We start from the raw sequence: 14,425 nt of genomic DNA, 5'->3' as shown, positions 1-14,425 counted from the left end.
TCACTGTCCCCAGGAAAGCAGGGCTCCATCAGGCATAACAGTGCCTTGGGAAGGAAAATGCCACCACTCCTTCCTTCTTCCCCCAGATTTATATGCTGAGCATTATGTCGTATGATATGGAACATCCCTGTGGTCACTCGGGGTCAGCTGTCCTGGCTGTGCTCCATTCCAGCTCCTCACACACCCCCAGCCTCCTCACTGGAAGAGTGGGGTGAAAAGCCCAAAAGGCCTTGATTCTCTAAGCACAGCTCAGCAATAACTAAACCAATCCTGAACTACTAACACTGTTTCCAACACAAATCCAAAACATGGCACCCCACAAGCTGCTATGGAGAAAATTAACTCTACCTGAGCCAAACCCAGTAACCTACTGGAAGAGTGTGCAGTATTCCAGTTGCCATTTGTGAAAATATTGTTAATTAAACAATTACATTTAAAGTAGAAATAAATGAAAAAACCTTGAAGAAGATGACAAGCAAGTATAAGTGATAGAAAATTAAGTTTAAACTCTCCAATAACTTCTATCTAATAGCCACACGGAAAGACTGCTTCTATAGGAAAAGAAAATTCAGTCTTGGGAACAACATATCATCAGTCTCACCTGAACATTGTTTTCTGCAGTACCAAGAGCCACCTGAAGTTTTTGGCATTTTTCCCGTAGACTGGCAGCTTCATCCTGGACCATTTGCAATTCAGTTTTAAGCTTCCCCAGATTCTTCCGTAACATACTCTCCTGGTTCTGAAATTCTTTTCTTAGCTCCACTTCTTTCTCTTTGCAAGCATGTAGACTTTCTGCTGTAAAAAGCTGAGATCTTTTCAAAGAGTCAAGTTCATGTTCATAGAAAGACTGTGCTTTGCTGAGTTTGCCTTCATAGTCCTCAATGAGCTTTTTTCTTTCCAGCCTTAACTCTTCAACTTTATTGTTCAAGTCTTCCAGCTCCAGTCTATGCAATTCCTCCAGTTTCTCTTGCCCCTTACTTAAAGTAGCATTCTGACTCTGATGAGTCTTCAGAAGTTCCTGGATTTCAAGCCTGTGAGCAGCTTTTAAGTCTTCCAGAGCGGTACGCTTGTCCTTCTCATACTGTACTTGCAACTGTATGAAACTTCGTAGCCTTTCCTCAAACTTCTTTCTGATCTCTTCTACTTCCCTTGACATGGTCACTACACGTTGGACATGCTGAGCTTCTGCACAAAGCTGCATATCTTCAACTCTATCCTTATATGCTTCAAATTCTGTCAAGGCCTGATGTTTCATCTTTTTGTGATCTTCCAGTGACTCTTCCAAAACCTGAATCTTTCTCTTGAGATCCATTTCTTCTGCGACTTTATTTTTATACTGCAAGATCTTCTCTCTGGTCTCGGCAAGAATTTGTTGGATTTCTTCTTCATGAGCATCCTTAAGGGCTTGGATAGCTGCCTCATGTTCATCATTTTTAGTGTTCAAAGCATATATTACCTGCAAACATGAAATAATATTGTATTAAGAGAAAAGACATTTTGGTTATCTGTAAAATCCTAAGAAAAACATACCTAGGTACTCTGAAAGCTACTTCACCAATCTGGCTTGCTTTCATCATACAAATAAGACACCAAATGTTATTAAGGATGTAGCTGAATAAATGTGGTATTAGTCATGATATACTTACACATCTTATAGAGTAGTTTTTCTCTTCTCCTTAAACCCCTAATTTTCCTAATGAAAGCTTTGTCTTCATATCCACGTTGTGGCTGTAAATACACTGGGGGGAAAAGCACACTTAAAAAATGCAACCCCCCACACCAAATTTATTTAAAATAGTTCAAAGCACTGACAAAAAAATAATTGAAGAAGTCTTCTGTTGGAAAATAACACAGAGTATATATCACAAAAAGAAATTAAACTGGAACAAAAACCATATCTCAGATCCCTCCTTTTCAAACGCTACATGATCCTAAATATTTTATTTCAGAAATATCTAAAATGCAAACACTACTTACTTTGGATTGTAATCTTGACGGTTGCACAGATACAATTTCACTTATCTAGTAAACATCCTGTGTATCCTAAGGTCTAAGGTCCCTCACTACATAAATTCACCAAGTCCCCAGCTAGTAAGTCAGCTGAACAGGAAAGTTAGGGGCAGGGCAGCCAGCAATCTGGGGAGCCCAGGGAGGTAAGCAGTTCTAGAAGGCTGTGAAAGCAGCAAAACCACCAGCATTCAATCAAAGTTTTAAGATAACCCAATATATCCTAAGGGATGTTGCAACTGCACCACAACATAGTAGATCATCATCTTGGTTTTCAACTAGGAAGTGCATGTAAGTATGCGTGTCTGTATCTGCATATATCAGTGAATAAACTATTCATGCAATAGGTGGAGTAAATGAAATCTTTTGCTTCAAGAACTCCAGCAATAATCCCCACACGTCCTAGATATACAGGCAGCAGAGCTATAAAACACATCTGAACAAAAAAAGTCTTCTGATTAGTGTAACTTGCATATCTTAAAAATTAACTAGAAGCAACAACAACAAAGAAGCAGCAGAGGATTTTCTTTTTTCACTGAGTACAGAACCTAGACCAGTCCTCCATCAGCACTGAACCAGGCAAGCTTTTGCTGGCTTGCCCTCAAGGCTGGGAAATATGAAGGCAGCACAAAATTGCTCTCCTGACACCAAGCAAAAGCCTCTATGCGCCAGAGACTAGAAGAAGTGTCTACAGTCAAGTGTTCAGATGAGCTACAAAGCTCAAAAGAGTTCACATACGTGAAAGAGCAGATTCAAGACTTTGGCCATGGTGTTCGTTTGTTTGTTTGTTTGTTTGAATGAAAGTCCAGACACTTTATTCTAAATTTTATGCTGGAAACAACATACCTCATTCTGTTACCTGAGCCATGAAATCCCAAAAGGACAGGCTTTAGATTACAATTGAAAAGTTTTGAAACAGCATTAGATGCAAAAAACCCAAATCCCCCAGCCTCACTTATCTTTATATAGCAAGGAATTAACTTAAAAATATCACAAAAAACTTATTAGCTTTTTCTAATTAAGTTTTTTAACATACGTACTTGCTATTTAATGAAAGAGAAAAAACCCAGGTTTTCCATAGGTTTGGAAACTTGGTTTTAGTACTACTTACATATATGCAGATATCACAGACACTTTTGGCTTTCTTCCTCAACAGATTAAAAAAAAAAAAAATCCTATTTTGAAGGACTTTCATGGTACAGAGAGACTCAAACTCTACCAAAGCGTTGCAAAAAATTGTAACTAAACCACATGCAATTCCATTATCAAAACCAGTATTTATTTCCAAATCACAACTATCACTGAAATGCCCTTCACCCAAGGTTTAAACCTCTTATATTCGTATTGTCTTTGTGATCAGAAGTTACTGTTGGCATCACTAAAGCTTTCATCTTCCTCCTGTTACCAACAAACAGTCTCAGCTATTGGATCCCAAGGGTTTGCTTCCCTGTTGGTTTAGTGGTGTCCAGTATTTAGCTTCTTTGTTCATTTCAAAAATGACTTGAAAATGGAGGGTTTGAGGTTTTTCTAAATGCTATGTGCACTCTCTTGCATGAATAGGCCTTATTTCTGGTTAGAGTTAGACAATGTAATTCAAAAGGTACTATAAAAAAATAAATCTCACGCTTAGGACCAGGTCATTATAATAAGAAATTGCAGAACACTAGGTCAAATCCCACACTCAGAACAGCCCTTGACTCTTGTCCTTGCGCACAGAAGCGCCATAATATTTCTCTCTTCGGGCAGCATTCCAGTCTCAAGTTAAGCAGCACTACGATCTGCAGAAAGCATAAATTACAAAGCATTTTCAAGGGTATTATGATTTAGCAGTGGAAACCTCACTGAAAACTCCAAGTGAAAAATAAATCCATGTGCAATGCCACATTTGGAAGATATCTTTAAATTCTCATCACTGACTTCCTCCTTACTAAAAGCACTGAACAGCAACAAATTCAACTCAAATTCAAGCACAACTCGTTCCCTAAATGAAGGGCATTCATATCTTTTGGGAAATGTAAAAATAAAATGTATGCAACTAAACTTTGGAGATAACATATGCCTTTTAGCAGCCTGAATTCCAGCTCCATCAAATTACTATAAACCTCAGTATTTTTAAAGAAATGGAATAGCTGTATCAGATTTTATCTTTGAGAATTTGATGCACTGTATTAATATAGGAACACAGGGAAAAAAGTCTGCACTAACTGAAGCAAAAGCAACTTAACAGCACCTCAGTGAAATGCAAGCAGAAATTGAAGTACCTTGGAGCAAATGAATACATTCAAAGTTCTAGCTAATACAAATAGTTCCTCTCAAGTAAGCTTCTAAAAACTGAAAAACAGTAAGGTTGCAAACATTGGATGTAGGTAGATAAAACAAGTTTTGCACTTTCTATTTTTAAATGAGAGCACAAACTCCAGCTAAGCATGTCTGTAAATGATTTAAAAAATGCTTTAAAAAACACCAGCAGCTTTTTCAGTACAACTTCATAATACTAAGAACCATAAACTGCTTATTTGAGTAATTCATATTTTTCCAGGTCTACTCTAACTGCACACAGCAATTCTTATCACATGACAGGGAAAAAAAAAATCATGCTTTACTGAATTTTCAATCAGCATATAATTTCAGAGGGACAGACAGAGCCATATTCTCTAAAGGGACACTGACATTGCCAGCCAATACTTTTTATATAAAAGAGTAAGATAATTAAGAAGAATCTACTGAAATACTTGTGTATTGGTCTGAAGAACTACAACAGAGTAAGTTATTACCAGTAACAGCAATAACCTTGGTCATACCAGTAATTATTGGATTGTTTAGTTATGTTCTGTGTGGTAAGATGAAGCAAGATAGTCCCTTTGCTAGCTCTGAGGTATTTTGAGCTACATGAAATACAAACAACAACTTTTGTTCCACACTGTTTGTAGCAGAAAGATGAAAATTTGGCTGAAAAATATTTTTTACCCCAAACCAGATGTTATGGTCTGGAAAGCTGACCAACTCTCGCATGGTCAGCTGTACTTCGGTCATCTGCTTCTGCCAGCAATTTAGTCAGGATAGAATTATAATTTTCTAATTACAGATGTGTAATTCACCTTAATACTAGAATTGAGTGCAAATTATTTTGCAGGACAGAAAACCATAATCTCTGACTCCATGAAAATATAAAAAAAAATGTGCATGGTTCATTTCCTCTAATTTTACATCAAAACGAGAACTGATATCTATGAGGAAAAAACATCACTACAAACATCAATCTTATGACTTCGGTAAACCTCCATTTCAGACCTGATACATGGGTCCCTGGGTCAGAGCACCGTGTTCAGCCTTGTTCAGGTGAGCTGTTGTGTACCCAGTGCTTCCAGGGTGCTGCTGCCTGAACACCAGTCTGAAACACTAGAGCCTCCGGAGGCATCCCTAGACTTTGTCGGCAAGGCTGCTTGTCTCTGGACTGAACCACACAAGTACAGTGCGAACAAGAAATGCTTGTGCATAACCTGCTAACGATCTATATGATGCGGACCAATGAGCCCGACCTACCCTTGATCTCTGTGGGTGGGTAAGAATTACTTCACATAGGAAGTAGTAACATATACTGAGAAACAGTAAAAAGTGCAGCAGATTGCAAACAGAAAAGTTCAGTCAACAAAATCAGTAAAAAACATTAAATAAATGCAAGCGTTATCATGAATTAATTTTATGTAGAAACGTTTCCTCTATGATAGTCCCAAACAATCTTTTTTCTTTTGGTACAATGGGTACTGCATTAATTTTCCCCCCTTTCTTCCAGTTGACCAACTAATGTCAAAAATGTGATGTATTATATTTAAGCATTTAAAATTTACATATTATGATCAGTTTAAGACACAATAAAATACCCAAGTTAATAGCCAGGAAAAGTTTGTTTTACAGGACAAATTTCTTCTCCTTAGTACATTATAAGAATTTCAAAGCTACTCAAAACTGCCTTTCACAAAAGCTGACCACAATCACAGAGTACAGTCTCACAAACGTGTTACTACATACAAAAATAGACAGACAGTTATAACAAGTGTACAAAAAGAATTCCAAACTTCAAAACTTATGTATTCCCATCTTTATCTTTTTCTTTTAATTCCAATTTAAAGAACCATCCATTTATCTAGAAAGATCTTTTGCTTCTTTATGGAAAATCTCACAAACAGAAGATGCTTTGTCAATCAAGATCTTTGTATTGCTGCTAACAAACAGAGAAACAAGCCTAGAACTTTAGGCCAGGATTTCTTAGACACCACAGAAAAGGTGGAAGGAAGACACTTGTTCTCCAGCTATGTAGTTCATTCCAAGTCTTTCTAAATACTTGGGCCAGTGCATTAGGGGCACAGTACCATGAGCAGGGAAGGGACAAATATGGTCTGCATCTGTAAAAGGAGTGTCCCCTGCCAATAGCATCTCCCCCCAAAAAGCTGGTCTAATTATACAAGTCTTCCTTTGAGATAAAAGAGGGCAAAAACTTGATTTTTTTTTTCCTACAAAACACATTTTCACATTAAATTTATTATTAAAATATCCTTTATGCTATTCAACAGTATTCATGTGTTAGCTCAATTTATGCCTAAGTAAAATTCAGTATTTTATTCCTTTAGAAACCTTGAAAACAAATACTGGGATACTTTTACTACAGCAACTAGCTTTCCAAAGCCATCTCTAATGACTTCTGTTTACAATTAGTTATTTAGAGAATGACCAACTTTATAATGATTAATTTAATAATGACTTTATGAAGCTCAACATAGTTTCTAAGTATTGAGCATTAACAGATATCCACTACTACCTCAGGCTCTACCTTTGGATAAGAAGATTTTTCATTTTCACACTCATTGACAGAGACTTATACTTCATTTCCTGTAAAAGAGGAAAAGTCCAAGGCCATGCACTGCTCACCAACAACTATTCTGAGAATAAAACACAGGGGAAAAAAATCACATTTTATTTTCAGCTTTCCTGATGTTTAATAGTATATACAGTAGGTATAACACCTCCCAGGAGCTTTCTTAGGTAGGTATACACTTAAAGGGGCTTTCTTCATGCTCTGAAATACCTGCTCCTCAAGTACCTGTGATCTGATGTGCTGATGATCCATTTCTACTTTCAGAACTGCCAAGTACAGACCAGTATCACATTTAACTACTTGACTTGTAATCCTTCATGTGTTTTGTTTATTTGTGTATGGCCCGCACTGAAATGTTAACTCTTTTGAATTGTCTGAAAATCCTACTGGTTTAAAAGATCTGCTTGCATTTGCAGCTCAACATGTTTAGAAATGATTACAGTGCCTGTACCTTAACATTTGATTATCAGAAATAAGGCATGCCACAGTCCAATTAATCATGGGGCAGGAGATGTCCTCACTCAAAGAAGAGGTGCAAGAGCATGCCTTGACACAGGGGCAGAGTGGTCAGCGTGGCCAAATAGGTCATTCATTCACTGTGGCCTTTCTCCTGGAGTTGTACCAGACAGCAAATGAGAGGCTTTCTGGGAGCTCCTCGGGAGCTTTATGCTACCATAGCCTATCTTGGAAATATGCACTCTGGCCAAATCTAGGAACAGGGATAGCTTTCATCAATCAGGTAACACAAATCAAAATCATGGCAGCAGGTAAAGCTACAGCTACAGAGCACTCTGTAATCAGATTCAACAAGAGAAGCACAATATCTGCACCTCTTTTGATAGTCCAGCACACTGAACACCAACATGAGAATGGAATTCACAAGTTCAGAAGCCAGTCAAGAGTGGTTTAAACCTAAGGCTTCAGGGGCCGGGACACAACAATATGAGATCCTACAAGTGATTTTAGCAATCAGTAGCAAACCAAGGAGCTCATCCATGACAAGAGGTCAAGTGGGCAATTAGGCCCTGTTGCTCCTTCTGCTGGAGCAGCTGAGTGCTTCCAAGACTGGGTCTCAGCAGTGAAATACAACGTAGAGGGGCAAAAGGGGATTTGACAGAGGCATCAGCACATATGTGAGAGGGACAGAAAGAGATATTTGGGGGCAACTCCATTACATTAAGCAGAGTAGATATAATACTGGATACAGGGACAGATGACATTCTGATACAGTTAGCAGAAAATTCCTTTCTTTTCTTACATGGTTATTTTGGTGTGTTGCAGAAAAGGGAAAAGCAAGGTATTTTCCTCATCACAACAAATTATAATGGAACAAAGGAATTTAATAACTGTACCCCATTTTCTGAGGAAGAAAAAGAACAGATATCTCTTACAAATACGTATCAAAATAAAATTTTTAAAAGGAGAGAAAAGGAGGAAAAATACAGTACACTTTAAAAAGGCTTTTAAAAGAATCATGACCTGGCTAAGGTGTGACAGTTACAATGCTGCACCACCCAAATCAGGAGGAATTTCTCACTGAGAGGGTTGTCAAGAATGGGAATGAGCTGCTCAGGGAAGTGGTGGAGTCACCATCCCCAGAGGTGTTCAAGAAACAACCAAACATGGCTCTTAGTGCTATGGTCTAGCTGATGTGGTGATGTTTGGTCATAGGCTGGACTCAATCTTAGACACCTTTCCCCACATTAATGACTTTATGCCTCTATGAAACATAATACAGCCTTCAGAATATCTTCAGTTGAGGCAAAAATTCAGGTGCAAAACAAGCAGTTGAGATGTCGAACAAACAAGAAACACCAATTAAATGGGAAGAGCTATATCAAGAAAATATCACAGGACTATGAGAGATGGGTTGGGTATGCAGTTGAGTAACACTAGACATCTCTAGTCAGTGGCCAAGATGGCCATTAAAGAATGCGGCAGGTGGACAGGCAAGTGGCCAGATTGAATTCAACTCATTTTCAGGAGTAGAACACCGTGCTGTCTGGCACAACTCTAGGAGAAAGGCCACAGTGAATGAATGACCTATTTGGCCACGCTGACCACTCTGCCCCTGTGTCAAGGCATGCTCTTGCACCTCTTCTTTGAGTGAGGACATCTCCTGACCCATGATTAACTGGACTGTGGCATGCCTTATTTCTGATAATCAAGTGTTAAGGTACAGGCACTGTAATAATTTCTAAACATGTTGAGCTGCAAATGCAAGCAGATCTTTTAAACCAGTAGGATTTTCAGACAACTCAAAAGAGTTAATATGGACAAGCCAGAACCAAAATAGTTTTTCCAGGAGTAAAGAAGTAGACTTGAAGACTTTGACAGAAAGACAAGAAGCAGCTGGATAGAAGCAAAGTTCAACTCTTTACTATAAACCAAATTAGGGGAGACATCACCATAAGTGCTTTGTATGACCTGGTACTCAATCCCCCACTTGGCTACTACATGACATCTATTTCTGAGAGAAATGCTCAGCTGTTCTACACTGGCATTGCTGTCTCTAATGGAGTTACATAAGTTTACAGGGTTCAGCAATCCAGTTGCATACATTTATGTTGCTCTGCTCTCAGAGAGATTTCTAAGCAATATATTTATTATATTTATTACTTGTGTGACTGAGACATTTAGTTCTGTTAGCTGCACCTTTGCTTTCTGTGCCCAAGTGTAAAACCAGCTTGCAGAATAAGTCAAAAGAGAGTGTAATGTAAGTTTTAATCTCATTATGGCATCCAAAATATTTTCATGATGACAGGTTTCAATACAACACAAGGATATGTTGAAGAAAGACTGTTATGAAAGAGGGAATAATTGTTTAGAAACAGCTTCCAAAGTTAGTCAGAATGAGAAAAAATTCTAGCAGGAAACAGTTTAAATGTTTTGTAATGGCTCCTTGAAAATCAATCCTTATTTTTAAACTCAACCAGTACTTGTAAATCAAGCTGAATGGTACTAAACTTCAAACTTGTTTAACTAACAAGGTGAGCTCCACTATACAAGTATTATCAAAATACAACAGTTATTTACAATGCTTCTAAGACTACTTCAGCATTATCACTTAAAAATTATTTTTCATCCCTAATCATCAGCGTTGTTTCAGAACTACATTAGAGAGAAAACAGAGGTGTCACATTTCCGTCTCCTTTAATCATCTGCTGGCCAAAGTAAGTTCATCCTTTCCTTTTCCAATTTCTGTATTAAGTATCATCAAATTACATCCTAATGGTCAGTCAAGCCACAGTTAATGAAACTGGAATTTTTTTCCCAGACAATGTCATTTAGAAAGTTCTCTCACTCTATGTATTTTTAGAAGGAAAATATACTTTTCAATTTACCAATTATTCCTCCTCTTAACAAAAAGCAAAGTCATATTACTCCTTGAAAAACGTCCATAGAAGATGATCAGCCTATTGGTGCAAAATATGAGAGATGGCACTGAAGAAGTGGGTTGTCTTCAGTAGGATCAAATGCCTTAAAGGATGACATTCACTGACACTGAAGCAATGAGAGCCGAAAAGGATGAACAGAAGTCAAAATTTTCCGCAAAGTATATTACAATAATAAATCCATCACACTTAGGGAATCTCAATTTGGAGTGAAAAAAACCAATCATATAAAAGCAGTGAGATTAGTCAGCTGATTCCATTTATTGTCTGAAAGGAAAGCTTAAGTTTTTCTGTTTTGTTCTAAAATTAATCCTTTTTCTGAAAACGCCATTATAAGTAATGTCTAACCCAGCCATAAGCAATTATATTGACATAAATTATAATTTAAATCTCCTTTTTTTGCTTAACTGGGCTAAATTATCCTTCATACAAACACACATCATCTGTACTTTCACCTACTGTATTTTCATCAGAAAGAAACATTTAAGTCATGTAGTTTTCTGTACTACATAGAACAAGTCATAACACTCAAAAATAATCCAAATTCTAAAAAATTACTGTCCTGTTTCCTTCTAAATCTATTTCCTTGCTTTATCATTCAAACTAGCTTTCATTATAGTTCAAGACTAAAAACTTGCTCTTAAATCTTAATTCACTTTTAAATCTAACCCCATATTAACTTTCACCATCTGGAGTGTTGTGTTTTGAAACAGTTATTTTTCACTAGATGTTTATGATGAAAACATGTCTGGTAATTGCCTGGTTTTAGGTTTTTCAACACATGGCTTAGAAACATAGTTTTTTTAGTAACTAAGGGTACACAAGCTGAGCTGTCCCGCTTTTTAGGAAAACATAATTTTTGTATAAGTACCCACTAATACTGGGAACTGGCTTTAAATATTTAGAATGCAAAGGATTTGTTTTTTCTTTTATTGGCAAGGAGGGAGGAAAGAAAAGCAGGGATGAGAGCAACAGAACAACAACTGCAGAAATGTAAAGTAAAATGAAGCATCTCCCTTTTGAAATCTGCTCTAGAGGATATCCAAAGCAATATTTCTGAGTGCCATCACCTGAAAATGTCACAAGTACTTTTGGATAATTGTAAATGAAGTTGACACTAAAGAAAGATGATCTTTTTTCCTCTTAGTCTGCTCGTAAACCTGAAAGCAAGGCATAGTCAGCATTATTATCACTCTTACACGCTGCTCATTCTTACTGAGAGTCCTCAAGTGTTGAGCTGATGAAAGCATTTACAAAAGGGCTTTTTGTATCCAGTTTTCCCAAAAAACCCCAAAGTACTGTATGACAAGCCAGAGAAAAGATCTTCCCAGTTTCCTCTTCCCCACCAAAACAAAGTTCATTTTTGCACTCTGCCTGCCTGCAAGTTTTTTCCTCTCAATGCATGATCTATTTTGAGTTTAGTTTTCTCAAGAATTTCTGTAGACTCTATACAATTTGAGTATCTAGTGGTTCCTCACAGTAGGTGAGACCATGCAGACAAGAATATATCACTCAGCCCCTAATGGATCAAAGAAGAAATCTTCACCAGTGTTTTGAAAAGCAGACTGGAAAACAAATCCACTGCTTGCTCATAATTGATTTTCTACTTTCCAGACTTGTTTAAGGAAGGAAAGGCATGGAGCCTTCCAAACAAGTACACAGTTATGCAGGAAAGAAATATTAGTGAAAAACATATACTGCAAGACTCCCAACTACTTTTATCTACAGCATCTTTCCACTTTCTAGAAGGCATTAACTACAAGTCACCTCTGGAAGTTTTAATGCTAAGTGCTAAGTTTCCAGAATAAATAAAGGAAATTCCAACCAGACTCATGGAAGTTTTAATTACTGCAGAAGAATTTGAGCTACTTTCCCAGAAAGAAACTACTTTCAAGTAATTTCTCTTCCGTTCCTCCAGAGAAAAAAAAAAAATCTAGATTTTAACCAAAAGAATAAAATCCATGTTCATGCTAAGACTTACCACTAATTCCACTGTTGTTTTGGGGTTTTGGTTTTTTTTTTTTTTAATTTGGATTATAGAAGCAAAATCATGAAGTAAGCAGAAAGTGGCACAGTCACCAGTTGAGAGTCCAAGTTTATTTTCAATGCCAAGGCCAAGATGAATCTAGGACAAGTCTGTAGTGGCCTACTGGGATACTTTCCAGTAACCTACAGGTACCAATCATGCAAAGGAAAAAAACTGTAATTCCTAGCTACATCTCAGTATTTGGACAATAATGACTATAAATTTTGACAAATGACCCTCACAAATTACAGGTTCAACACAGTAGCTATTATAGAAACACCACACATAGGGAGTCACAGAAAGGTTGAGATCAGACGACCCATCCGGAGGTTTCCTAGTCTATCCTAGACCCCAAGCAAAGCAGGGTCAGCTAGAACAAACTGTGCTGGGCCTCGCTCAGGTGGGTTTTGAATGTCTCCAAGGAAGACAATGACTCAACATATATGGACAGCCTGTGCCAGAATTTCACCATTCACACAGTGAAAAAAAAAAAAGTGTTTTCTTATGTTTTTGTTTGTGCCTATTGCCTTATGTTTTCATAAGACACCACTAAGAATATGCCTGTTCAGTCCTCTTTACTCCTCACCATCTGGTGTGCACACACATTCCTAAGATCCCCCTGAGCCTTCCCTTCTCCAAGCTAAACAGTCACAGCTCTCAGCCTCTCCCAGGATGACAGATGGTCCAGTCCTCTCAACATAGCAGCCTTTTGCTGGACTTGCTCCAGTACATCCATGACTCTCTCATAAGGGGGAGCCTTAGAACCAGACCCAGCACTCCAGGTGTGTTTCACCAGCACAGAGCAGAGGGGAGGGATCACCTCCCTTGAACTGCTGCTACACCCATTCCTCCGCAGTCCAGGTCCCATTGACCTTCTCTGCCAAAGGCACACTGCTGGCCCACGTTCAACTCGTGTCTGTCAGGACCCCGGGGCCTTTACTGCCCAGCTCTTTCCAGCCAGTCGATTCTAACCACGTCCTTGCTGTGCTGCCCCAGATAGGCCTTTGCATGAGGTTCCTGTTGCATTCCTCCAGCCTGTCCAGCTCTGAATAGCAGCACACCCATCTGTTTTATCAACCCCTTGTCCCACTTTTGTATTGGCTATGAACTTGCTGAGTGTGCGTCCTGTCTCATCATCCAGGTCATAACAAAGATGTTAAACAGACTGGCCTCTAGGGCACACTGTTAGTGACCAGCCCTCAACTGGGCATCACACAACTGACCACAACACCAAGCCCCAAGGTTCAGCCAGCTTTTAGTCTACTTTAATGTCTACTTGTCTAGCACACACTTGGAGAAAACTCACAGGCACGTGACAAAGAACAGTGAAGACATAACTGACTTTAAATTTCCTTGAAAAACAGTCCTACCAAAAAAAAAAAAAATTACATTTTTTTCTCATAGTATCTAGTCTATCTACTTAAAGTAACACAAGTTTTCTAAATCATTTAATAAAAAAGTGAAAAAAAATCTGTACTTAAATAGGAAAATTGTAATATCTCCATTAGAGACCTACAAGAAAACTGATGCTCTGATAAAAGCATACAAATATACTGCTTCGTCCTAAAACATCTCTTTTTTCTATTCATCCCATTAAATACTGTAGAAGGAGAATCCTGAACACTTAGTCCAACAGCTATGCCTTCTGATTATGGCTACCCAGTTGAATCCAAACTTCATCAGTGAGATAATCTTCTGGAGAGCTACCCTAGTGAATGTTCTTAAAAACTTGCCCCATGCAATTGCAATAAAGGCTTCTACTATTGCTTCTGTTTGGCAGCTGGAATACAAGGAGCCTATTTTAAGAGTACTTATATTGTAAACGACTTGTCTCTTTTACAATACTTACTTCATTCCACATCAAATGGGAGACATTAACTCCTATCCTTCAAGCAATTCATCATACAGAATACTGTGAATATGGTCAGAATTTTTTTACTTGCAACAAAAACTCCCCACACCTGATGTGTCAGTCAAATAAGAATCTTCACCGAGACCTCAAGTTTTGCGTGTGATTAGCTATCCTAAGAAGAAAACCTGTGATAGCTAATATGATAAAGATGATTAAAGGAAAATCAGGAAGTCTTCTTTCTTCAGCATCTATTACTTCCTTTTTTTTTAAAA

The 14,425-nt window shown here is 37.9% G+C and overlaps 1 protein-coding gene across 8 annotated transcripts in view; it reads right to left on the bottom strand.

The window, feature by feature from the left end:
- Positions 1 to 14,425, bottom strand: part of FAM184A (family with sequence similarity 184 member A) — a 74,761-nt gene that overhangs the window by 46,699 nt on the left and 13,637 nt on the right. For all 8 annotated transcript variants that reach the window (XM_066179326.1, XM_066179328.1, XM_066179327.1 and 5 more), the window contains exon 2: positions 602 to 1,456. In XM_066179326.1, coding sequence (XP_066035423.1) covers positions 602 to 1,456 — 855 coding nt within the window. The remainder of the gene's footprint in view (positions 1 to 601; positions 1,457 to 14,425) is intronic.

Source organism: Chamaea fasciata, unplaced genomic scaffold (genome assembly GCF_029207755.1).
Source record: "Chamaea fasciata isolate MVZ Bird 193981 ecotype frontalis unplaced genomic scaffold, bChaFas1.0.hap1 SCAF_3, whole genome shotgun sequence".
NCBI lineage: Eukaryota > Metazoa > Chordata > Aves > Passeriformes > Sylviidae > Chamaea > Chamaea fasciata.
This window is presented reverse-complemented; position numbering and strand designations above follow the sequence as displayed.